This window comes from Oncorhynchus tshawytscha, linkage group LG15, assembly GCF_018296145.1.
Source record: "Oncorhynchus tshawytscha isolate Ot180627B linkage group LG15, Otsh_v2.0, whole genome shotgun sequence".
Taxonomy (NCBI): domain Eukaryota; kingdom Metazoa; phylum Chordata; class Actinopteri; order Salmoniformes; family Salmonidae; genus Oncorhynchus; species Oncorhynchus tshawytscha.
Genome location: NC_056443.1, coordinates 17,398,524 through 17,425,898, shown reverse-complemented (window position 1 = coordinate 17,425,898; position 27,375 = coordinate 17,398,524). Strand labels below are relative to the sequence as shown.

At 41.7% G+C, this 27,375-nt stretch overlaps 1 protein-coding gene across 4 annotated transcripts in view; it reads right to left on the bottom strand.

Moving 5' to 3' along the window:
- Positions 1 to 913: 913 nt before the first annotated feature.
- The window catches only part of LOC112214515 (myotubularin), a 51,271-nt gene continuing 24,809 nt past the window's right edge, over positions 914 to 27,375 (bottom strand). For 3 of the 4 annotated variants that reach the window (XM_024373310.2, XM_024373313.2, XM_042298209.1), the window contains 12 exons: positions 24,133 to 24,243; positions 23,815 to 23,916; positions 23,457 to 23,540; positions 21,159 to 21,308; positions 20,733 to 20,918; positions 18,720 to 18,905; positions 18,210 to 18,365; positions 17,879 to 17,926; positions 17,415 to 17,507; positions 14,154 to 14,267; positions 12,436 to 12,612; positions 914 to 3,651 (listed from right to left, as the gene is read on the bottom strand). In XM_024373310.2, coding sequence (XP_024229078.1) covers positions 3,469 to 3,651; positions 12,436 to 12,612; positions 14,154 to 14,267; positions 17,415 to 17,507; positions 17,879 to 17,926; positions 18,210 to 18,365; positions 18,720 to 18,905; positions 20,733 to 20,918; positions 21,159 to 21,308; positions 23,457 to 23,540; positions 23,815 to 23,916; positions 24,133 to 24,243 — 1,590 coding nt within the window. In that variant the 3' untranslated portion in view covers positions 914 to 3,468. The remainder of the gene's footprint in view (positions 3,652 to 12,435; positions 12,613 to 14,153; positions 14,268 to 17,414; positions 17,508 to 17,878; positions 17,927 to 18,209; positions 18,366 to 18,719; positions 18,906 to 20,732; positions 20,919 to 21,158; positions 21,309 to 23,456; positions 23,541 to 23,814; positions 23,917 to 24,132; positions 24,244 to 27,375) is intronic. The other variant, XM_024373311.2, reaches the window with a different exon arrangement.

Below are 27,375 nucleotides of genomic sequence, written 5' to 3'. Positions count from 1 at the left end.
TCATGTGGGTGAGCGGTTTGCTGATGTCAACGTTGTTAACAGAGTGCCCCATGGTGGCGGTGGGGTTATGGTATGGGCAGGCATAAGCTACAGACAACGAACACAATTGCATTTTAACAATGGCAATTTGAAAGCACAAAGATACCATGACAAGATCCAGAGGCCCATTGTCGTGCCCTTCATTCGGTGCTATCCCGTTTCAGCATGATATTGCACGGCCCCATGTCGCAAGGATCTGTCACACAAAACCTGGAAGATGAAAATGTCCCAGTTCTTCCATGACCTGCATACTCAACAGCCATGTCACCCATTGAGCATGTTTGGGATGCTCTGGATCGACGTGTACGACAGCATATTCCAGTTCCCGACAATAACTTAGCACAGCCATTGAAGAGGAGTGGGACAACATTCCATAGGCCACAATCAACAGCCTGATAAACTCAATGTGAAGATGTGTTGCGCTGCATGAGGCAAATGGTGGTCACACCAGATACTGACTGGTTTTCTGATCCATGCCCCTACCTTTGTTTTTAAGGTATCCGTTACCAATAGGCCCTAATGAATTTATTTAAATTGACTGATTTCCTTATATGAACTGTAACTCAGTAAAATCTTTGAAATTGTTGCATGTTGCATTTATATTTTTGTTCAGTGTACATCAGTTACTGTACTTGTACAAAGTAAAAAATAAAAATAGATTTTTGTCTTTTACATTTTTCGCTAAAAATAATCAACCAACTAACACAATCAAACAACAAAGTCTTCTGCGATGTGGTTATTTTTCCCTTGCAGTGTCTTTTTTAACTTTCCCCCGCTTATTGAGGCCAAAGACTTCCAAAGTGCTGCATTCTGGTGAGGCATTAGGGAGCCGCTAGTTCCCTCATTCTTTCCCCACCACCACCTTTCAACATGGGTGACTCCGAACAAGCCTTCTAAGTCATATCTATTCATTCTCTTGTATGGCGTTGCCATATCCAGTATGGTGACCATTTTAAAACAAGCGTAACCCACCCGAAGAGTCTTCACCAGAACGAACCCACAGCAACCCATCAACAGTTTCCTTTCCCCATCTTTCTCCCCCCTGACGACGAATCAGGATTTGACTTACCCACGCCACAACAAATCAGGTGCTTCCTTTTTCCTGCCACAACCATATCGGGTGCTTTCTTTCCCTTTCTCCCCGCCACAGAGGAACGATAACAAAGACAAAATGTATAGTTTGAGCAGAGAGGAAGAGGTGAAGCGAGAGGTTTCACTCCTGCCAAAATATATTTTAAAAATTGCCCAATGTGTTTCTATGGGCTAATTTTTGATCTAAGCTTGTCGCCTGCCTTCCTGCCTTTGGGTCAACAACTCCCATTGTTGGGGCAGAGACATGAGCATCTCATTATATACAGATCTCTGGTTTGGGTACAAAACGTCTACCTGAGGTTGAACCTCAGGTGGTCAAAGGCACAGAACTGGACCCGACCAGCGGTCCCGAGAACACTGGACCTGCCCTTTAAAAAGAGTTACTAAACATTTCTAGACTTCTTTTTACTAATCTTATCCCACATCTTATCTCAACCTCTATGGTAGTTATTGTCCAAAGAACTGTATCTTGTCTGAGAATACTTGGGACACCTTATTGTTGTCCCTTGAAAGTTTTTAAACTATTCTGGACTTTTCCACCGATCTTACCTCACCTCTGGTTGTTGCTCTTGTCAAAATAACTTTTTTCCTGCCCATAGTCTTTTGGAGAATACTCTGTGGAAGTCCTAAAACCTTTAAAATCAAGCAAACTTGATCTAAACCATTTTGCTCCCTGGACTGAGATAGTGTTTTGAGACAAATGTTTAAAGACTGAATGAGCAGTAGGCAAAACAGCGCCTCTGTCCGCCCCACGGCCGTTGTTATCGTTTTGTTTTGTTGACGAAGCAGAGCTGGGGAGCGTTGCAGATCGTGGTGTAAAAAATTGCATTACATATGCTTCTATTCATGTGCAATGATGTCGGAGGGAAATAACCAGAATTAGTTGTTTGCAGTAACTTCTTTGTTGTTATAATCGCAAATGGACGTGGCAGTTTCACCATTAGGGATTTCAGGTTTAAGTTTATGCCAAGAGGAGTTTGACTGGTTTTAAGGTGACAGGTTCTAAGGTTCTCAAGTTTTAGGTTGGCAAAATGAGAGTCCTGTTGATGCAGAACTTTATTGGACTGACTGAGTGGACCTAGCCTGGTGCCAGATCGGTTTGTGCTGTCTTGCCAATTCCTATGGTCATTGTCATACTTGACATGCATGAGTTCGCAAGATTGCACTAACAGATCTGGGACCAGGCTAGGGTGGACATTGTTGGAGATAAAACTCACAGCTCCTCAAATAAAAACCAATACAACTCAAGTGTCATGTCTCTCCATAGACCTTCTACAGTAAAATACATGGGGATACTAGGCCCACTGGACATCTCATAGAGTGGACTACAGACAACCCCTGATAAATGCAAGGACTTAGGGCTGTTACGAATGTATGCAATAAACTGAAGGACGCAGATATTCAGAGAATTTAAGTGAGTTGGGACTGGGGAACTGCAGGGTTTGTACTTACCCAACTTATGGGAGTTACCCAACTTATTACTGAAGTTACTCTAGTTTGTTATCCAAACTTGACTGGACTGGTATTGCTCATATTGAGGACATCTGTACAGGTGCACACTGATTTAAGTCAGCCAAATGCACTAATAGTCAAACTTTCTCTTTTTAGTATGTTTGTCATTACAGTTTAACAATGCCCTTTTCAGGTCTTGGAGTTGACACAGTGTACAGAGTTCAAGAGGAGCAGGGGCTATGTTCCCATTCTTTACTCTTCTGGAAGTGTGCACTCATTCACCCCCCCTCCCCTCATGGATTTAAAATGGACTGGTGTGCAAATATGATGGAAACTCCCCCCAGCCTGCTTTTACCGATGCAATGCATAAGCATGATGGGGAGTAAATGAGTGCACACTATGTAAAGTGTAGAGAATCGAGTTTTAACCCTTCACACGTCCTTTATAGTTTATCTATAACACACTGAGTATTTATTTTATTTCGTATTAAGGCTTCTGTTTTTGCAGAAAAAAAACAACGTTATACAAAAGTTGTCAAAAGGCTGTACTGTGACATATTGCATAATCACCATAGTTAAGTTTTTGTTATGGTCATACGTCATGATTTCCATGTTATTTATCATCTCCATTATTACTTTACTAACGCTATGTACAAAAAAACAACTTATTGTATCTGTGTCAGGGTCAAATTACATGTCGATTCAGGAAGTGAATTGAAATTCTAATTCAAGAATCTGAAAAGTTCCTATTATTTGGAATAAATTTCACTTTTCAACTCTTAAATTAGGAATTCTATTTCCTTTGATTCATTTACTCAATTGATATTGAAGTAACCTCAACCCTGACGAACAAACACACACTCACGTGTGTGTTTGAGTACCCCACTCAGAAAGGGGTGTGCAGGTGATTGATGTGCTGCGTGGGCGAGGCCGCATTGGAGGCAGAGCTATTTGATAGGTGGGAGGAGTTAGGGGAGGAGTCAGTGAGCTGCAGTTCCTCTAGTTTCTTCAGGTATTCGTCTCTCAGTGCCAGGAGCTCCATGTAACGCTGTTCCACTGGACTCTGCTGCTGTAGAATAGAGTAGAGACAGATAGAGTAGAGTACGATAGGATAAAATAGATTACAACCACCACCAGGTGGAAGCAAAGAGAGAGAAATGAGAGGAGGGAGATGGATGGATGGGGAACGAGTAGGGAGAGAGAGAGACAGGGGTAGGGAGTAGAATGAGGAGGGGAGAGTGAGAGAGGGGGTAGAGAGAGGAGGTGTGGGGGAGAGAGAAAAAAAGACTTGAATGATATGCAAACAATGCAAAAAGATCAGCATATAAATAAACAGAGGTATACAGACAGATTTGTTATTTTTACATGTACAATCTACGCACATTTTACATACAAAGCATTTTTCCCACAGTAGTTACAGTATATAGCAAGAATATAGTTATTTGATATACATTACATCTGGATAGATAGTACTTAAACACATACAGCAGGGGTGTCAAACTCATTCCTGCTGATCTTTGTTTTTTCCTTATAATTAAGCCCGACACAACCAGGTGAGGGGAGTTCTTTACTAATTAGCAACCTTATTTCATCAGCCTAATACAAGAGAAGAGTGAAAACCCACAGAAACATGGCCCTACGTGGAGTGAGTTTGACAAGTGACATACTGTATACATTATATATAGTGTTTTCAGTCAACTATTACAGTATATTCGGAAAGTATTCAGATCTACACACAATACCCCATGATGACAAAGCAAAAACAGGTTTTAGACATTTTTGAACATTCATAAAAATAAACACAGAAAAATCACATTTACATAAGAATTCAGACCCTTTACTCAGTACTTTGTTAAAGCACTTTTGGCAGCGATTACAGCCTCGAGTCTTCTTGGGTAGGACGCTACAAGCTTTGGGGTTTCATTATTCTCCGCAGATCCTCTCAAGCTCTGTCAGGTAGGATGGGGAGTGTTGCTGCACAGCTATTTTCAGGTCTCTCCAGAGATGTTCGATCGGGTTAGGGCTCTGGCTTGGCCACTCAAGGACATTCAGAGACTTGTCCCAAAGCCACTCCTGCATTGTCTTGGCTGTGTGCTTAGTGTCATTGTCCTGTTGGAAGGTGAACCTTCTCCCCAGTCCGAGATCCTGAGCATGTTTTCATTAAGAGTATTTATCTGGTCAATACGTCAGTGTATTATGTCTGTTTGTAACAGTGTGTTATACAGTTGAAGTCAGAAGTTTACATACACTTAGGTTGGAGACATTAAAACTCGTTTTTCAACCACTCCACAAATTTCTTGTTAACAAACTATAGTTTTGGCAAGTCGGGTCTACTTTGTGCATGGCAAGTAATTTTCCAACAATTGTTTTCAGACAGATTATGTCACTTATAATTCACTGTATAACAATTCCAGAAGTTTACATACACTAAGTTGACTGTGCCTTTAAACAGCTTGGAAAATTCTAGAAAATGTTGTCATGGCTTTAGAAGCTTCTGGTAGGCTAATTGACATAATTTGAGTAAATTGGAGGTGTACCTGTGGATGTATTTCAAGGCCTACCTTCAAACTCAGTGCCTCTTTGCTTGACATCATGGGAAAAAATCAAAAGAAATCAGCCAAGACCTCAGAAAAAAATGTGTAAACCTCCACAAGTCTGGTTCATCCTTGGGAGCAATTTCTAAACACGTGAAGGTACCATGTTCATCTGTACAAACAATAGTACGCAAGTATAAACACCATGGGACCACGCAGCCGTCATACCGCTCAGGAACGCGTTCGGTCTCCTAGAGATGAACGTGCCTTGGTGCGAAAAAAGTGCAAATCAATCCCAGAACAGCAAATGACCTTGTGATGATGCTGGAGGAAACCGGTACAAAAAGTATCTATATTCACAGTAAAACAAGTCCTATATCGACATTACCTGAAAGGCCGCTCAGCAAGGAAGAAGTCACTGCTCCAAAACCACCATAAAAAAGCCAGACTACGGTTTGCAACTGCACATGGGGATAAAGATGGTACTTTTGGAGAAATGTCCTCTGGTCTGATGAAACATAAATTGAACTGTTTGGCCATAATGACCATCTTTATGTTTGGAGGAAAAGGGGGAGGCTTGTAAGCCGAAGAACATCATCCCAACCGTGAAGCACGGGGGAGGCAGCATCATGTTGTGGGGGTGCTTTGCTGCAGGAGGGACTGGTGCACTTTACAAAATAGATGGCATCATGAGGATGGAAAATTACGTGGATATATAGAAGCAACATCTCAAGACATCAGTCAGGAAGTTAAGGCTAGGTTGCAAATGGGTCTTCAAAATGGACAATGACCCCATGCATACTTCCAAAGTTGTGGCAAAATGGCTCAAGGACAACAAAGTCAAGGTATTGGAGTGGCCATCACAAAGCCCTGACCTCAATCCCATAGAATATTTGTGGGCAGAACTGAAAAAGCGTGTGCGAGCAAGAAGGCCTACAAACCTGACTCAGTTACACCAGCTCTATCAGGAAGAATAGGCCAAAATTCACCCAACTTATTGTGGGAAGCTTGTGGAAGTACACCCGGAATGTTTGATCCAAGTTAAACAATTTAAAGGCAATGCTACCAAATACTAATTGAGTGTATGTAAACTTCTGACCCACTGGGAATGTGAGGAAATAAATAAAAGCTGAAATAAATAATTGTCTCTACTATTATTCTGACATTTCACATTCTTAAAATAAAGTGGTGATCCTAACTGACCTAAGACAGGGAATTCTTACTGGGATTAAATGTCAGGAATTGTGAAAAACTGAGTTTAAATGTATTTGGCTAAGGTGTATGTAAACTTCCGACTTCAACTGTATGTGAATATGTGATTGTATTATAAATTGTATTTTAACATTTAAGGACTCTTGGAATATTAGCCAAATGAGGACTAACAGAGATCCTAATAAAATCAAACCTCTCTGTATTTTGCTACATTCATATTTCCCTCAAGCCTGACTAGTCTCACAGTCACTGCTGCTGAAAAACATCTCCACAGCATGATGTTGCCACCACCATGCTTCACCGTAGGCATGGTGCCAGGTTTCCTTCAGAGGTAATGCTTGGCATTCACCAAAAAAAAGAGTTCAATCTTAATTTCATCAGACCAGAGAATCTTGTTTCTCATTTACTGAGAGTCCTTTAGGTGCCTTTTGGCAGACTCCAAGCGGGCTGTCGTGTCTTTTACTGAGGAGTGGCTTCACTCTACCATAAAGTCCTGATTGGTGGAGTGCTGCAGAGATGGTTGTCCTTCTGGAAGGTTCTCCCATCTCCACAGAGGAACTTTGGAGCTCTGTAAGAGTGACCATCGGGTTCTTGGTCACCTCCCTGACCAAGGCCCATCTCCCCCAATTGCTCAGTTTGGCTGAGTTTTGTGGTTCCAAACTTCTTCCATTTAAGAATGATGTTGCCCACTGTGTTCATGGGGAACTTCAATGCTGCAGAAATGTTTTGGTACCCTTCCCCAGATCTGTGCCTCGACATAATCCTGTCTCGGAGCTCTACAGATAATTCCTTCAACCTCATGGCTTGGTTTTTGATCTGACATGCACTGTCAACTGTGGGACCTTATATAGACAGGTGTGTGCCTTTCCAAATCAATTGAATTTACCACAGATGGACTCAAATCAAGTTGTAGAAACATCTAAAGGATGATCAATGGAAACAGGATGCACCTGATCTCAATTTCGAGTCTCGTAGCAAAGGGTCTGAATACTTATGTAAATAAGTACCCTATATTTTCTAACTGTTCTGTTTCACATACAGTACATTCAAAACCTTTCTAAATCGCATAGTATGTACAGATTGTAAGATAAGGATGAACATTTTTCCTATAAATATTATTATAGTGAAGATTGATTGACTATGGCTTTCCAAATCTCCAAACAGTGCTATTTGTAGGGTTCATTTGGGGTAAATGTTGTGTTTTCAAGCCATTAATGAATCTTACCAGAAACTAGTTACAAAATGTAGGTGCAATATCAGAATAAGTGATCTAATGATTCTGTCTCTTCGCAGACAAATCTGCAGAGTTGAGATGGTTGTACACCCATAACATTCTGTTGTTGGCAATCATTTTGTATAATAATTTTAATAGAATCAAGCGCGTTGTTTTGTGTATCACTTGATAAATCATGTGCCATGGAATCGGCACATTGAAAATCTCTTCCCAACTACTTTTTCAACCTGTATGGCACCGCTGTCAACATGTTGGTCCTCAAATGAAATGGTTATATTTTTCTATTTATTAACATGTTTTGGTGCCAATTTTAGTCTTTAACAAAGGGCAGATGAAAATGTTTCTCTACCTTCTCCACTTGCTTCCATTTTTGCGGTAATACACTGACATTTTTTCTCTAACCGCCCATTACATTACTCCAATTTTACTGTTCATAAAATCATTAGCAAAGATAGTTCTGTATTTATTTTTATTCCATAAAGATTTTAGATCAATTAGTATATTTGAGTTTAACCATAATATTGGTTCTGTCTTTTCTAGGGGATGAAACTGGAATTGCAACGGGCTTTGTATGGCTTGTTTTAGAAAGGGAAACAATTAGAAAATGGTTCCATTTTCAATTAACTGAAAGTGAGATGTTCTAATCTGGATTGAGGTTTAATGATTTAATATTTAATAATGTTAGCTTCCTGAACTCATATTCCTTACACAAATAAGCATGTTTAATTTAGTCTGGTTTATCGTTCCAAATAATGTTCAATAATTTTTGCTTATATAAATGAAAAAAATGAATTGTTCAGAATAGACAGGGCCATAAGTAAATAGGTAAACTGGGATATGACTAAAGAATTAAAATCAGGGAGATTTTTCCACAAATAGACCCTACTACACAAAGGACTCAATCCTGACTTGAGATTCAATAAGACTTTTCATGTCAATTCTGCATTGATATTAATGTGAGGTTCCTCTTTAAAAAAGGTATTGTCGGATAGTATTCATCCTGATCAGACAGGTTTTTTACATGGACGATGAAAAAATATAAGACAAGTACTGGAAACAATAGAATACTATGAAACATCTGGGAAACCAGGTCTGGTATTCATGGCAGATTCTGAAAAGGCTTTTGATTAAGTATGACTAGAATTTATATATACACGGCCTAGACTATTTTAATTTTGGAGAATCTCTTATATAATGGGTTCAAGTTATTCGTTTGTTAGTTAGTAAAACAACAAATAATGGCTACTTCTCAGAAAAAATTTAACTGTCGGCGTAAAACAAGGTTGTCCACTGTCGGCGTATCTATTTAATATGGCCATCAAAATGTTAGCTATTAACATCAGATCAAACAATTATATAGAGGGGCTAGAAAACCAAGAACTAAAAACAAAGGTGTCATTGCATGCTGACAACTCAAGTTTCCTCTTAAATCTGCAATCTGGATCCCTGCAGTCTCAGAGGATCTAGATAATTTTTCTAACCTCTCTGGATTACAACTGAACTATTGCATGATAAGTGTACCATATTACGTATTGGATTGCTAAAAAAATAGAACTTTTATATTACCGTGTAGTTTACCAATAAAATTATCTGACGGTGAAGTGGACATACTCAGTATTCATATCCCTAAAGAAAGAAATTAATTCACTACAACAAATTTCAATTGAAAGTTGAAAAAAATAGGAAATAACATCTTGCTACCATAGAACAGAGTGCTGACTGGAGAGCTGGATTTAATTTTCTCCTGAAATTACATGCCTGGTCCTTCAGGTCCTGAAGCAAGGATATTCTTGTTACCATTTGAAAGGAAACACTTTGAAGTTGGTGGAAATGTGAAATTAATGTAGGAGAATATAACACATTAGATCTGGTAAAAGAAAATACAAAGGAAAAAAAAACTTTGGGGGGTATTTTTTGTACCATCATCTTTGAATGCAAGAAAAAGGCATTAATGTATTATTCCAGCACAGGCGCAATTTAGCAGCGTATGTGCAAAGTTGTAGACTGAACCAATGAATCATTGCATTTCTGTTCAAAATGTAGCATCAAGACTGCCCAAATTAAGGCCTCCCGGGTGGCGCAGTGGTCTATCTGTGCCACCAGAGACTGGATTCGAGCCCAGGCTCTGTTGCAGTCGGCCGCGACCGGGAGGTCTATGGGGTGACGCACAATTGGCCTAGTGTCGTCCGGGTTAGGGAGGGTTTGGCCGGTAGGGATATCCTTGTCTCATCGCGCACTAGCGACTCCTGTGGCGGGCCGGGCGCAGTGCACGCTGACCAGGTCGCTAGGTGCACGCTGTTTCCTCAGACACATTGGTGCGGCTGGCTCCGAGTTGGATGCACGCTGTGTTAAGAAGCAGTGCGGCTTGGTTGGGTTGTGTTTCGGAGGACGCATGACTCTCAACCTTCGTCTCTCCCGAGACCGTACGGGAGTAGTTGTAGCGATGAGACAAGACAGTAACAAGACAGTAACTACCAACAATACTACACAAACTACTAAACTAAACAAAAAATATTTTTTATAGACTGCCCAAATGTGCCTAATTGGTTAATTAATAACTTTATGTTCATAACTCTGCACTCTCCTCAATCAATAGCATGGTGTTGTTTCACTGTTAGAGCACTGTAATAGCAAATTGGACAATGAATGTTAGAGTAACAAGAATTTAAGCTTTCTGCCAATATCAGATATGTCTATGTCCTGGGAAATGTTCTTGTTACTTACAACCTCATGCTAATCACATTAGTGCACATTAGCTCAACCGTCCCGTGGGTGGGACACCAATCGGTAGAGATCCATAACTTCACAACACTGAAGTCTGAAGGGCCTCCAGTTTTTTAGATGGATTGGATCTTTATACTTACCACCTGGGTCCTGTTTCAGTAATAGTGAAATCAGACCTTCTTTCTGACTACCTGATAGTTCACAATTTTTGTAGGAGTGGTTCAAATTTGAGTACATCAAATAAAAATTGATATACCTCAACTGTATACTGGTATGCCATCCAGCCCAGGAGTTTTCCCTGGCTTAAAGACTTTAATTGCATCAAGAAGTTCCTCCTCTACAATTTGTCCATCACACAAGTCTTTCGGTACAGCTGTTCATTTTACAGTATTAGGAAAAAAATCCTTACAGTTAACTTCAGTTAGTGGAAATGGAGGAGACTGAAAAGAGAACACATGCTTAAAGTATTTTGCTTCCTCTATCAAAATCTAATTTGGTGAATCATGTTTGACTGTGTGTGTGTGTGTGTATTGTATAAAGAGGATTTTCAGCTCCAGTGACTCAGGCCCTGCCGAGGGGGGCCAGGGATGTTTCGGCTAGAGTGGGTATGTGTGTGAGGATGGTAGGGGGGGGGTTAAAGAGCTAGAGGGTAAGAAGGGTGTTCAGGGGGGTGTGTGTGTAAGAACTGGAGGGGGCAGGCAGCGGGTGCTCTACACACATACACAATTATTATTTAATTTACACACACACACACCGCAAGCCCTATAGGACGCCACGGCATCACTGCTGCCAAACCAACCAATCCCCAGAGGTGATACTTCACAATTAGACTGACCACAAGATACCCCCAACTAATTGTCCAGTGTATTTGACTGACAGTATGGTATATTCTGAGTTTTGGCTAAATCCTAACAAAACGTCAGCTAGCCCACTAGCTACCTGGATTATCAAAATCAATAAAATACATTTTTATTTGTTAGATGCGCCGAATACAACAGGTGTAGACCTTACAGTGAAATGCTTACTTACAACCCCTTAACCAACAACAAGAAAATACCTAAAAAAAAAGTAAGAGGTAAGAATAACAAATAATTAAAGAGCAGCAGTAATATACAGGAGGTGCCGGTACAGAGTGAATGTGCGGGGGCACCTGTGTCAAGGCAATTGAGGTAATATCTACATGTAGGTAGAGCTATTAAAGTGACTATGCATAGATAACAACAGAGAGTAGAAGCAGCATAGAAGAGAGGAAGTGGGGGCAATGCAAATAGTCTGGGTGGCCATTTGATTAGCTGTTCAGGAGTCTTATGGCTTGGGGGTAGAAGCTGTTTAGAAGCTTGTTGGACCTAGATTTGGCGCTCCGGTACCGTTTGCCGTGCGGTAGCAGAGAGAACAGTCTATGATTAGGTTGGCTGGAGTCTGATAATTTTTAGGGCCTTCATCTGACACTGCCTGGTATAGAGGTCCTGGACGGCAGGAAGCTTGGCCCCGGTGATGTACTGGGCCGGGCCATACGCACTACCCTCTGTAGTGTCTTGCGGTCGGAGGCCGAGCAGTTGCCATACCAGGCAACTGCTCAGGATCATCAGGATGCTCTCGATGGTGCAGCAGTAAAACCTTTTGAGGATCTGAGGACCCATGCCAAATCTTTTCAGTTTCCCGAGGGGGAATGGGTTTTGTCGTGCCCTCTTCATGAATGTCTTGGTGTGCTTGGACCCTGTTAGTTTGTTGGTGATGTGGACGCTAAGGAACATGAAGCTCTCAACCTGTTCCACTACAACCCCGTCGATGAGAATGGAGGCATGCTCGGTCCTCCTTTTCCTGTAGTCCACAATCATCTCCTTTGTCTTGATCACGTTGAGAGAGAGGTTGTTGTCCTTAAACCACATGGTCAGGTGTCTGACCTCCTCCCTATTACATTTATGTTATAAATTTGTAACATCAGTTGTGATCGTTAATAACAGTATTAGTTTTGGCCTTATGAACCAGGGTCTAGATAACGATACAGTATATTAGCTGGACTAAATGTGTGTTATGACTGTGTAATGTCAGTTGTCATAAGCGGCCATTATGACAGTGTTATGTAGCCTTATTACAGAGGGTAAAGTGTAACAGTACTTTCATTTATTCTCCTCCCATCCCGCTCTACCTGTTGTCGTATGCGTGGGTTCCAGCGGATGTAATAAGTCACCCAAAGCTCTAGGTGTCTCATGCTGGCTACGGGGTAGAGAACCCTACTGGACTCAGGAGTGTAGAAGGGGTTCAGGTAGGAAGTAGAGTCACTGTTCACCAATGACCACAGGGACACTGTCTTAGACCGTACCTCCTGGAGAGAGAGAAGTAGAGAAGAAGAAAAATTATTGGTTTAGAGAGAGAGAGAGGGAAGGATGGAGGAAGAGGGAGAAGGTTCAGGTTCACCAATGACCACAGAGAAAACGTCTTAGACAGCACCACCTGGTGAAAAGAATAACACTTTAGTTAAAGAGAGAGAGGTGGGAAGTATCACTGTTCACCAACGACCACAGAGACATCGTATTACACCGAACCTCCATGAGAGGGAGATGGGAAGGGAAGAATACAAATTGAGAGAGAGGGGTGTAGAAAGGGTTGCGGTTAGGAGGACTGTTGACCTAACCTAACATAGCAGGGGTAGAAAGGGTTGAGGTTCGGAGGACTGTAGACCTAACCTTACGTAGCAGGGGTAGAAAGGGTTGAGGTTAGGAGGACTGTTGACCTAACGTAGCAGGGGTAGAAAGGGTTGAGGTTAGGAGGACTGTTGACCTAACCTAACGTAGCAGGGGTAGAAAGGGTTGAGGTTAGGAGGACTGTTGACCTAACCTAACGTAGCAGGGGTAGAAAGACGCCTGAGCTGAGTTCACACTTCCGTTAGGTTGAAAATACCGTATCCCTGATAACGTTTTCTGGCGACTCCGCATAGGCTACTTTTGACCAGGGACCACAGAGACACGTCTTAGACCACCCCTCCTGGAGAGAGAGGGATGGTGGGAGAAAGATCAGACATTTTTATCCAACGCAACCTACAGTTAATAGATATATTTAGCTTATGGCCCATGCTTGAATCAAACCCTGAATTACCTGAGATAGATGGAGAGCAAACTAAAGAAAGAGCGAATACAGCAATGAGTCTCTGGACCAATAATTAGACCCTTGTGCAGTCTACAAATGTTTACACTGGGATGTAAAGGGAGAGGTGTGTGTAGATAAGAGGGTATCTGTGTTTTCTAGATGTGCTGTTACGCAGACAGTCTGTTTGTGTCAGAGTGAGTGCAGTGTGTACTAATGTGTGTTGCATCCCCCATAGTGCATTGTTATTGTCTGTTTGAAACTCAGAACCAGTGATGCGTCCCGTCTTTCTCCCTCTCTCTTCTGCTCTACTTCACATGATCAGGATGGAGAGAGGGAGGGGGAGGGAGCGTGGTGGGACAAAGAGAGTGAGAGAGAAATATTATAGACAGGGAAAGGGTTGGAGATGAAGAGAGAGAGTTGGGAGAGAAATATTATAGACAGGGAAAGGGTTGGTAGATGAAGAGAGAGGGTTGGGAGAGAGAAATATTGTAGAGAGAAGAGAGGGTGTATTGGAAAGGAGGAAATTACCAAAAGATAGAGAAGTGTGGCTCTGACTCATTATGTTGTGGTCTCAGATACTTGCAGTTGTAGAGGAACAGAGAGAGTGATAAACAGAGGGAGAAAAATAGATGGAGGAGAGAATGAGGAAAGTGACAGCATAACTTACGTTGGTGTCCCAGGTGCTCTCACAGTTGTAGGTGGAGAGAGAGAGAGAGAGAGAGAGGAGAGAGACAGAGAGACAGAGAGAGCGATAAAACAGATAGTAACAGTCTGACTTACGTTGGTGTCCCTGGCGCTCTCACAGTTGTAGAGGAAGGTTCCAAAGCGACAGCTGAACAGGTGATCCAGGATGGTCATTAGGAGCCGCTCGTTGAACTCAAACGCTGTCGGGAACTGATGGGGAAATAAGGAAAGAAGAGAGGAGAAGGAGAAAAAGAGAAATGTAACACCTGGATGGCTTTCACTTCAGCAGTGATAAATTCATGAACTTATTTGACGAAAAGAACATGATCATTAGAAAGAAAATTACGAACTCCTCTTTAAATCTACGTATTTCTCCAAAGCACAGTTGTCCTGAGTCTGCACAACACTGCTAGGACTTAGGATCAAGTGAGATACTCAAGTTTGTTAATACTATATCTCTTGACACATTGATGAAAATAGTCATGGCTTCTAAAACCTTTAAGCTTGCATCTTGAACCCTATTCCAACTAAACTACTGAAAGAGCTGCTTCCTGTGCTTGGCCCTCCTGTGTTGAGTATAATAAACGGCTCCCTATCCACCGGATGTGTACCAAACTCACTAAAAGTGACAGCAATAAAGCCTCTCTTGAAAAAGCCAAACCTTGACCCAGAAGATAGAAGGGGAAAAAAACAAATCAGCCCATATCGAATCTCCCATTCCTCTCAAATCTTTTGGAAAAAGCTGTTGCGCAGCAACTCACTGCCTTCCTGAAGAATAACAATGTATACGAAACGCTTCAGTCTGATTTTAGACCCCATCATAGCACTGAGACTGCACTCGTGAAGGTGGTAAATGACCTTTTAATGGCGTCAGACCAAGGCTCTGCATCTGTCCTTGTGCTCCTAGACCTTAGTGCTGCTTTTGATACCATCGATCACCACATTATTTTGGAGAGATTGGAAACCCAAATTGGTCTACACGGACAAGTTCTCGCCTGGTTTAGATCTTATCTGTCAGAAAGATAACAGTTCATCTCTGTGGATGGTCTGTCCTCTGACAAATCAACTGTACATTTCGGTGTTCCTCAAGGTTCCGCTTTAGGACCACTATTGTTTTCACTATATATTTTACCTCTTGGTGATGTCATTCTTAAACATAATGCTAACTTTCACTGCTATGCAGACGATACACAGCTGTACATTTCGATGAAAGATGGTGAAGCCCCAAAATTGCCCTTCCTGGAAGCCTGCATTTCATACATTAGGAAGTGGATAGCAACAATTTTTTTATTTTTAAACTCGGACAAAACAGAGATGCTAGTTTTAGGTACCAAGAAACAAAGAGATCTTCTGTGGGATCTAACAATTAATCTTGATGGTTGTACAGTCGTCTCAAATAAAACTGTAAACTGACCTCGGCATTACTCTGGACCCTGATTGATTCTTTTGACGAACATATCAAGACGGTTTCCAGGACAGCTTTTTTCCATCTACGTAACATTGCAAAAATCTGAAACTCTTTGTCCAAAAATTATGCAGAAAAATGTATCCATGCTTTTGTCACTTCTAGATTAGACTACTGCAATGCTCTACTTTCTGGCTACCTGGATAAAGCACTAAATAAAGTTCAGTTAGTGCTAAACACGGCTGCTAGAATCTTGACTAGAACCAACATTTTTTATCATATTATTCCAGTGCTAGCCTCTCTAGACTGGTTTCCTGTTAAGGCTAGGGCTGATTTCAAGGTTTTACTGCTAACCTACAAAGCATTACATGGGATTTCTCCTACCTATCTTTCTGATTTGGTCCTGCCGTACATACCTACACGTACTCTACGGTCACAAGACGCAGGCCTCCTTACTGTCCCTAGAATTTCTAAGCAAACAGCTGGAGGCAGGGCTTTCTCCTATAGAGATACATTTTTATGGAATGGTCTGCCTATACATGTGAGAGACGCAGACTCGGTCTCTACCTTTAAGTCTTTATTGAAGACTCATCCCTTCAGTAGGTCCTATGATTGAGTGTAGTCTGGCCCAGGGGGGTTAAAGTGAATGGAAAGACACTGGAGCGACGAACCATCCTTGCTGTCTCTGCCTTGCCGGTTCCATCTCTCCACTGGGATTCTCTGCCTCTAACCCTATTACGGGGGTTGAGTCACTAGCTTACTGGTGCTCTTCCATGCCGTCCCTAGGAGGGGTGCGTCACTTGAGTAGGTTGAGTCTCTGACGTGATCTTCCTGTCCGGGTTGGCGGCCCCCAGGGTTTGTGCCGTGGGGGAGATCTTTGTGGGCTATACTCGGCCTTGTCTCAGGGTAGTAAGTTGGTGGTTGAAGATATCCCTCTAGTGGGCTGTGATTGGGCAAACTGTGTGGGGATATATCCTGCCTGGTTGGCCCTGTCTGGGGGTATAGGTGGACGGGGCCAGTGTCCCCCGACCCCTCCGGTCTCAGCCTCCAGTAATTATGCTGCAATAATGTGGCGTGGGGCTAGGGTCAGTCTGTTATATCTGGAGTATTTCTTCTGTCTGTGTGAATTTAAGTATGCTCCCTCTAATTTTCTCTCTTCTCTAGGAGGACCTGAGCCCTAGGACCATGCCTCAGGACTACCTGGCCTGATGACTCCTTGCTGTTCCCAGTCCACCTGGTCGTGCTGCTGCTCCAGTTTCAACGGTTCTGCTTGCAGCTATGGAACTCTGACCTGTTCACCGGACGTGCTACCTTGTCCCAGACCTGCTGTTTTCGACTCTCTCTCAACCGCACCTGCTGTCTTCTAACTCTGAATGATCGGCTATGAAAAGTCACATGACATTTACTCCTGAGGTGCTGACCTGTTGCACCCTCTACAACCACTGTGATTATTATTATTTGACCCTGCTGGTCATCTATGAACGTTTGATCATCTTGGCCATGTTCTGTTATAATCTCCACCTGGCACAGCCAGAAGAGGACTGGCCACCCCTCAGAGCCTGGTTCCTCTCTAGGTTTCTTCCTAGGTTCCTGCTGTTCTAGGGCGTTTTTCCTAGCCACCGTGCTTCTACATTTGCATTGCAAGCTGTTTGGGGTTTTAGGCTGGGTTTCTGTACAGCACTTTGTGACATCGGCTGATGTAAAAAGGGCTTCATAAATAAATTTGATTGCCTGACTGGTTTGAAACCAACTTGAAGGCTGTCTCAGTTAATATTTCCTTGATTCCTTGCATCCTCTCTCCTTACTTCCTTCTCAAAACCCATTGGAGAAGAAGGGCACAAGAGGGACCTTAGACCTTCTCACCAATATGGTTGAGAAGGTGGAGAAAGACAAATTGAGATACGAGTCGAAGCCAAACACAGGTGAGTGTGTGTGTGTGTGTGTGTACCTACCTGTTTGGTCATCTGCCAGACACAGTCTATGAACTGTACAAAGATAGGAGACCTATCCTGGTCTGCATGGTTCTTATCCCCGTGTCCTATCCTCTACACATACACAGACAGAGAAACAATATGGCGTGTTATCAGCTTCCTGTCACTGTAGCTTGTACTTTTTGGTCATTTACATACTGTAAGACAGAGGTGATATCTATGCAATCACACAGTCATAACATTGCAGAGAGTATAGGTGCCGTCAACAGGGAAGTTGTACAACAACTGGTACATCACTTGGGGTGACAATTGCAGCCCTGGGACTGATTCATGCAAGAGTGAGGGCACACATATGTTTCTAGAAATAATGAGTTATATAGAAAGAAAGAAAACTCTGAACATGGACAGCACAGAGTCTGGTTTTCCTGATCATAAATGTGATTAAATGTCCACGAGGAGGGAAAAAAAGGCTTTGTCTGACTTACAGAGGCAAACTTGTGTCCGAAGCTGATCCACTCCTTCTCCAGCAGCACCTGAATGAATTAATAAATGTATATTTATACATCTAGTTGCCTCGTCAATTTGAGTACAACAATTCATACATACCTGGAATCCATTGAGTGTGTGATAGTGGCTGTCCCCTGTTCTTCCCTGACCTCTTCCCCTTCCCTTCCACCCACCCTTCCTCCCTCCATCCCTCCTACTCACCTGAAAGCCCCTGAGGGTGCTGTAGTGGCTGCCCCCTCTTCATCACCCTTTCTCTTCCTCCCACCCTCCCTCTCCCCTATCCCCTTCTCTCCCATCCTTCTTACTCACCTGGAAGCCCCTGAGGGTGCGGTAGTGGCTGTCCAGCATCAGCATGGCCAGAGAGGTGAGCTGGGCTGTCCGGTCCCACCCATCACTACAGTGGACCACCACAGAGTTACCCCCCGATATCTTATCTGCTACCTGGATGGCTCCAGAGAGGACGAGCTGGAGAGTAAGAGCGTAAGAGAGAGCGAGAAAGAACAAGAGAGTTAAAGTCACTACAGTGGACCACCACACTGTTACCCCCACTGATCTTATCTGCTACCTGGATGGCTCCCAATTACACCAGCTAGAGGAGAGGGGTGTTGAGGTGTGTGTGTGTGTGTGTGCCAGGGTTGGGGTCAATTCTAATTGAAGGCAGTCAATTCAGGAAGCAAACTGAAATTCCAATTCAATGATTGACAAAGACTTCTAGATAAACTGAAACGGAGAAGTCATTTATTTTTTATTCAAATCACTTCCTGAATTGACTGACTTCAATTCGAATTGAGCCCAACCCTGGTGCGTGCACATCCCTACCTTGATGTGTTCTAGCCAGTGTGTAGACTCCAGACTAGACAGCCAGTGTGACTCCTCTACGTTGGGATAGACGATGTCCTTTAGCTTCTTCAGTGACTCTCTCATGACGTGGATGTTGTGTATGTCCAGAAACACCAGCTCAGCGTTCTGATAAGTGTCGTCTCCTTCGTAACCCCCACCCGTGGCCTATAGGGATGGAATAGAGGTCAGAGGTTAAGGTTAGAGAGTGATGTCATCATTCATGGACAAAAAAAATCACTGGCCCTGTTTGAATATTGAAAAAAAATGTATAAGGGCCATTTTGAGAACTTAAGGAACATCAGGTACTGCTGGAATGTCTACCAATGGCTTGTCCATCTTTTTGTAAGAAATTACACTGGTCACTCTAAACATTTATAAAGTATTTATAAACTATAAATAGGCCTCGTCTAAAGAGATGGCTTGCAAAAAGATTTCACTAATGATTAGTAAATGGCTTGTTTTCATTTGCAGCAACGACCTGGGGAATAGTTACAGGGGAGAGGGGGGGTGAATGAGCCAATCGTTCAAATGGGGATTATTAGGTGACCGTGATGGTTTGAGGGCCAGATTGGTAATTTAGCCAGGACACCGGGGTTAACACCCCTACTCTTATGATAAGTGCCATGGGATCTTTAATGACCTCGGAGAGTCAGGACACCCGTTTAACGTCCCACCCGAAAGACGGCACCCTACATAGGGCAGTGTCCCCAATCATTGCCTTGGGGCATTGGGATATTTTTTAGACCAGAGGATAGAGTGCCTCCTACTGGCCCTCCAACACCACTTCCAACAGCATCTAGTCTCCCATCCAGGGACTGACCAGGACCAACCCTGCTTAGCTTCAGAAGCAAGCCAGCAGTGGTATGCAGGGTGGTATGCTGCTGGCTTAAGGACCTACAGTTCTGGAAAAAATTAAGAGACCACTGCAAAATTATCCGTTTTTCCAGTTTTACTATTTATAGGTATGTGTTTGCGTAAAATGTACATTTTTGTTTTATTCAAAACACTACGGAAAACATTTATCCCAAATTACAAATAAAAATATTGTTATTCAGAGCATTTACTTGCAGAAAATGACAACTGGTCAAAATAACAAAAACAATGCAGTGTTGTCAGACCTCAAATAAACGACAATATTTTTATTTGGAATTTGGGAGAAATGTTGTCAGTAGTTTATATAATAAAACAAAAATGTTAATTTTTACCAAATACCTGTAAAACTAGAGAAACGGATCATTTTGCAGTGGTCTCAATTTTTTCCAGAGCTGTATATTCAAAATCTTAGAAATGATCTTAGGAATCATAACATACTTTAAAAATGGTTTATAAATGTGAATACATTTGTTTACTAACATTTACAAATGTGGGCGTAAGGATTATTAAATGATGAATAAACTATTTACTAACCCATTATAAATGCCTTATTCCAAGGTGTTATTATAAAGTGTTACCCATTCCTCACTTGAGGGTATTCAAACAGGGCCATTAGTAAATGCTTTGGGCTTTTGATCAGTCTATGACACACACACACTGCAGGCACAATGTGCAGAGGGCAGCTAGCTGTTAAAAGCCTCTCACTTGGGTGTCAGACATTTTGGGATTATCCTCATAGATTCCATATCAGTAGAGTCCAAACACACTCACACACAGTGTAGTTGTTGTGGCCTCTTAGCTTCTAAACTCTACATCCTCGATTCTGACACCAGTAAACAATGTAGGAGACTACTAGCAAGGCCCTACAGTAGACAAGAGATACACAACAGTCCATTCTATGTGGATGTCTAAAAGACACCATCACCAACACACCTCCTTCCAGAACATTGCACCGTATCACTCTTTGTATGTAGCAAAGCTTTGCTGTGATGTAGGAGCTCACATTAAAAAAAACTCAATACCAAAGATTCCTCGCTAGCTTTTCTGTACATGTTAATAAAAAGGGTGGAAGTGTCCCTATATGATCCATTGACCCCATTGTGACCTTTGTCCCCTGACCTTGTTGGCAACGGCGTTGACGCTGGGCCGTGCGTCATAGATGGTGAGCTTGGCAGTGCCGTTGGCCTCCCGGATCACGTCCAGGTAGCGCTCGTCATCCTTGTTCCTCTTCCCAGACATCCCCACCAGGGGCTGGGAGCAGCGGCAGATAACGGCCTGGTTCTCACGGTGGATCCAGGATAGGACCTAGAGAGAGGCGAGAAAGAAAGACGCAGTGTTAGAGTGAGCGAGAGAGAGGGTTAGGTAAGTGGGGAGGTGGGAGATGGAGGGGTGTGGGAGGAGGGGGGTTGGGTGTAAGGAAGGAAGTAAGAGAGATAGAACACAGGGATTTGATAGAGGGATAAAGAGATGGAAGAAAAGAAAGCGGGATAAGGTGAAGAGAGGGCAGGAAGAATGTGAGGATAGGATGAGGAAATGGGGAGTTACCGGTATGCGTCCCCTCGACCTGAAGGTAGACACTTTCCTCAGGTCTTCCTCTGTAGCTTTGAAGGGAACCACCAGTATAGTGGGGTAGGTGTCACACAGCTCATAGTTGTCATTGATGAACGTGATACGCCACTTGTCAGTGGGTAAGCCCTGGGGACCGGGGTAGACAAACACCCAATCAGAGAAGAGATTGCAGGTTGTGACTCGAAGGCATTATTTGTGAAGTACAGTACTACATCACTGATGACAGGATAAGGACAGTATTTAAAAACAGACTAAGTACAGGTAACACCAACACAAAGTGTCCTAATAGGATGTTGGCCAACTACTAGGCTTGGGCAGTATACCGTATACAGGGGTATTTCGAAAAAGCCACGGGGTGCTTTTTCAATACAGTCAATACAGTTAAAAATATATGACATTTTTTAATACATTTGAATATTTGTAGCTACTTTTTAAGTAAATACCTGCAGTCAACTTGTGCAATACATTAGGAGATAAAGAACATTGCATTCTTCATTTCACCTATCACATTCTTATGTAGCTTACGTTCCAAGTCACGTGGTGTTTGTTTATAAGCACACAACAAGAGACCAGAGTCACTCACTGTCGTGCAGCATGCGCCTGGTGATTTAATTAAAGTATGGAACTCACAACTAAATGTTTGCCAGCTAGATATCTTATAACTATTAAGTTAACTGTCTAAAATATGCTAAATTCTTTGCAGTTGTGCATTTGGTTTGCTAATTTAGTCGTTAGTTAGCTATCCAGCTAAGTGGTTAGCTTCTTCCCCAAAAAATTCATGCATTCGCTTGGTAACAGCAGATAGTCCCCTCATGGATCAAGAGTCTTGCTGGCTAATATTTGTTTGGGGGTTCAGCAAACTGTGAGTAGCATTTGAGTTACTTGTATACTTGTACGGTTTAGTTCAGAAACTGTACAAAATGTTCGTTAGCATTTAGTTAGCATTCTCTATGAGGATTCCTTAGTACTTGTTAGCATTTTGTTAGCATTCTGGTAAGTGATGTTGTTTTGGCTTTGAATATTAGTACTTTTTAAACAAATACCTGCAGTCAACTTGTGCACTAGATAATATATAAAGCAGATTGTGTTTACCATTTCGTCGTTAGATCACTTTATGAAGCTTACAGTTACTAGTTACCGAAAACAGCTGTTTGAGACAGTCGTGTATGTTTGTTTACAAAGATGAGCAAAATGGGAGATTCGTGAGGTGAGTCACTCCTGCTGCACAACTTAAGTGAGGTGATAAAGTTACACTTGTATGAAATTCACTACTAATGTTTGCCAGCTATATATTTTATAACTATTAAGTTAACTATCTAAAATGTCCCAAATAAATTCTCACCAGCTGGGTTTTTCTAACTTGTTAGCAAAGTGACTAACGTTAGCTTGCAAGATCAAGCTTCTTGGTAACAGCAACAGAGAGGATCCCCTCCTGGATTGAGATCCCTGCTGCCTAATATTTATTTTGTGCAGGCTGAAAACTGCATTTTGAGATACTTGCATAACTTTATGAGCTGGGTTTTCTTTCCTAGTAGTAAATGTTTGCATACACTCATTAGCATTTACCTTGCACCTGCTATGAGAATCCTTAGTACTTGTTAGCATTTGGGGCTTTTTTTTTTTATTTAAACGTTTACCGTATATCCCGGGATGGCACATGGTTTGAAGGTATAGAAATCTGGATACCACTCCCAAGCCTAGCCACCACGAGCTTCAATGGACATTGGCATAGGATTCTACAAGTGTCTGGAACTCTTGGAGGGATGCAACACCCTTCTTCCACAAGAAATTCCATCATTTGGTATTTTGTTAACGGTGGTGGAAAATGCTATCTCAGGCGCCGCTCCAGAATCTCCCATAAGTGTTCAACTGGGTTGAGATCTGGTGACTGAGAGGGCCATGGCATATGGTTTACATCGTTTTCATGCTCATCAAACCATTTATTGACCACTTGTGCCCTGTGGATGGGGGCATTGTTATCCAATGAGGGCATAGCCTCGGTAGACAAAATATATATATATTTTTACATGATCCTAAGCATGATGTGATGTTAATTGCTATTTTAAGTCAGGACCCACACTTGTGTGGAAGCACATGCTTTCAATATACTTCGTATCCCTCATTTACTCAAGTGTTTTTATTATTTTGTCAGTTACATGTAAGTGACTGAGTTAAAAGCTGTGACATTGGACCTGGCCCAATAGACACATAAACCCTATAAGACTTATCATAGCAATGTAATGACACATTTAATAAGACAATGATGAGGCTTACCTGCCGCCTGAACTCTTCCATGGGTTTGTAGACACTCCAGCCATTCTCTTCATATTTCTCCTGACTCAGGTAAGCAAACAGAAGCTGAGGAAGAGAGAGAGAATGTGATTGACTTGTCAATACTGAGGTTTTATTTGTCATGCAAACAACATGGGAGAGTTTCGCTAAGTAAACTGCTCTTTGTGAGTGATTGACTCTAATGATGTGCAAAGGGAAATAACAGGCCACCTCAAACTGACGAACTCTAATAAAGCACTTGTCTTGTACAATTATAGTTGTTAAACAGTTATTAAAAGTGTTAATAATATCAGGTGAGACTAAATCAAAAAAGGTAGAAGGAAAAAAGGTGTGTACGTACCAGGCCGTGGGATAGTGGAAAGGCGTATCTAAAGAGTATATCGAAGATGTCTCTTCTGCTGTGGCCCTCTTGCTTCAGCGCAAACCTCAGGTTCCTCATGTCCTGTTGGGAGACACACACAACACACAAAATGTCAGTACAAAATAAATAGTTATCGTCTTGATGTTGTAACTTCCTGATCCAACACTGGAATTAACGTCTCTGAGCACAATGTTAAAAATAAATGAAATTGTGTTTCATTCCGATTATATCTGACAGACTAGGACTGAACCATTGTGTATAAAATAGGGGTGTCAGGGCCATGATGAAGTATCTTACCTTGCAGGTGATGTCCAGCCCGTATGAGTTTTCCCCTCGACTGGAGGCTCCGCCCATCTTCTCCACCCGGCCAATGGCACCCAGCGGAACGTTCAAGGTCACCGACGGGTCCTGTGATGTCACAAGAAATAAAAACGTGATTGGTCCTGCTGGGATTCCAGTTATATCACAACAAAACACGCCATAAAGTGATGATTGGTGCTGCAGTGGTTGAACTGAAATAATACTTGATATTGGTATTGAGAGGGCACAAACCATATAATTGTGTAATGCACTAAACTCTTGAATATGCTTTATGTAGACAATATTTAATATGCAAGATAGGGCAGACTTATTAAGTAAACCCTTAGTAAAGCATAGGCCCATGTAGCAGGCACTTATTCGTATCACGTGCATCAGTTCATAGTCACCAGAGTATGTGCATGTGTGTAGAAGTAGTATGAAGTCAGCATATTGTTAAAGTGTTGTCAGATGTTGTATTACAGACAGTGGAGTATGCGTTCCAAATGGCTCCCTACTCCATATCTAGTGCACTACTTTGACCAGAGCCATATGGGACATATGGGTTAAAAATAGTGCACTACATAGGGAATAGGGTTCCATTTGGGACGTAGACCGGAGTAAAGAGCATTACTGCTGCAGTAGTGTCCCTGTAGACTGTAATAACCTACTCCATCACTGACACACACTCAATTACACACACGCACAGATGCACGAGCACGTGCACACACACACACCACTCTCCCTGACTGATGATCTCCGATAGAGCCAACCTTGGGACCTCCACGTATGTTCCATCTATCATTCTCTAACCATCCCTCTTCTCTCTTGTTCTCCTCCCTCCATCCCTCCGTCAACTTGTCAATGCCCCCATACCTCTCCATGGACCCTGGCAACTGGCCCCGGCAACATTACAACTTACAGAAACTGAAAACAATACAGCAAGTGCCCACGAAACTGTGCCAAACATTGGTGGTGCCAGGAGAAAGAGAGAGGGAGGAGGAAAGAGCGAGGGATGAAAAAGCAAGCGAGGGATACGGGATTCCCCACTTTTTGTTGTGTTGGAGATTAACGTCTCATCTAAAACAGGAAGAATGAAAGTGAAAATACCAGAGAGACTGGATTACACTTAGAGGCACAATATTGCTTTATTTAAGAGAGTGTGGTTATACCCATTTCCAAATAACCTAGACAGAGCAAAGTCACACACAACTACACAGACAGCAATAGCAGACACGCACAGTATTGTACCGCTTGACTAAGGGCCTCTTCTCACTACAAGAGATTGCCTACAGTAAAAATCATAATAGCAGAGAAATGTTTTTGAAACAGTTGAAATTTATAATAATTTTCCTTATTATTAGAGACATTATTATATGTCAATAATATGTATATTATTATATTATATATTATTTTGTTTTTACCTGAAATTGCAGTAAAAGCCGTTTAATCTGAAATTGATGTCGTAGCTTTAAAGTAATCTCAGAACTCCATTTATTCCATTGCAAAAGCAAGCAGGAAAGCAAGCAGCAACTCCCCAGTAAATGAACAACTGTTTTAGTCACAATGAGCTTTTTTGCATGTAGGCCTACTTATTTGCATGATATTGATGAAATGAAGCATGGCTTGTTCTAAGCCTGGCTGAAAAATCAATCTAGCTAGGTATTGTTCAGCTAACTAAATGTTAGGCAACTTAGCTAGTAAGTTATTATTTGACATTTTGCAGGATGAAATCTTTTGAGATGCACCATCCAATTTTTAAGTGTCCAAATAAATAATTAAAAAAACAATACTAAATAACAAGAATAAATGGCAACTACTGTCTAATAATAAGACAAAAAGTTGTAAAACTACTAAATAGGGCTACATCTTAAACTGCTGCAATTACTAATACAACTAATAAAACTAAGTACCTATAATATATTTATTTTTTTGCAGCTGCACATGAAGACACTTTTAAAGTACTTGAAATGTTCCTCATTGACTGACCTTCATGTCTTAAAGTAATGGACTGTCGTTTCTCTTTGCTTATTTGAGCTGTTCTATAATGTTGGTATATTACTACATAGGGACACCTTCTGTATACCTTGTCACAACACAACTGATTGGCTCAAACGCATTAAGGGAAGAAAGAAATTCCACAAATTAACAAGGCACACCTGTTAATTGAAATGCATTCCAGGTTACTACCTCATGAAGCTGGTTGAAGGAATGCCAAGAGTATGCAACACTGTCATCAAAGCAAAGGGAGGCTACTTTGAAGAATCTCAAATATAAAATATGATTTGTTTAACACTTTTTTGGTGACTACACGATTCCATGTGTTATTTAATAGTTTTGATGTCTTCTCTATTATTCTACAATGTAGAAAATAGTTCAAATAAAGAAAAACCCTTGAATAAGTAGGTGTCCAAACTTTTGAATGGTACTGTATGTCACTTAAAATAATGTTGGACCTTCTGTTAAAATTACATTACTTTAAATGAACACTAAGGCCATGCTCCTACCTTCAACATGACAATGTTGTCATTGAACCAGTATTATTTGTGACCGACCGCCTTGATTCGGTCTTAAGTAGCAAAATTTGAAATGGTGTTTTTTACATTGGATAAAAGCAGACACACAAAGCTACATTTGAGGCACACCCGGAAAGTAATTCTGCTTTGAAAGTTAATCAACTTGTAACCTCACAGAAAATAGCCATTTAATGTTTTGGTACCTACTGGAGAGCTCTTTGTCTACACCCATTCAGCATCGTTCACACCCTCTTTAGCTTTAGCTCCACCCATCTCTTTAAGGGTTGATCTGAGCGTTCTGTCCTAACAACAACAGTCAAACACCCAAGCTAACTGGCAAACATTGTTAAGACATGTTGCTAGCTAGCTAGGTAAACAATGAACCATAATCCCAACTCATGACATTACTATCCTGCTTGAATCTGCAGGTAACTAACCATCCAGCAATCTAGCTAACATTAGGCTATAACTAGCAAAGCAAATGGCTCTGAGATAATAATAAAATTATACACATAACATTAGCTAACGAGCCAGCCAGCTAACGTTAGCTAGCTAGCTAACGGTACACTAACTTGAAATGAAAACGACTGTCAAAATTTGAAATGTTTAATATCTGAAAATGTAGCTAGTTAGACTATCTTACCTGTATACATCATGGATGGTTGCTTCTCCCTGTCACAGATGCTATGGCTGCCCTTAGTTTGAAGAGTTAATCCAGAGACAGGTG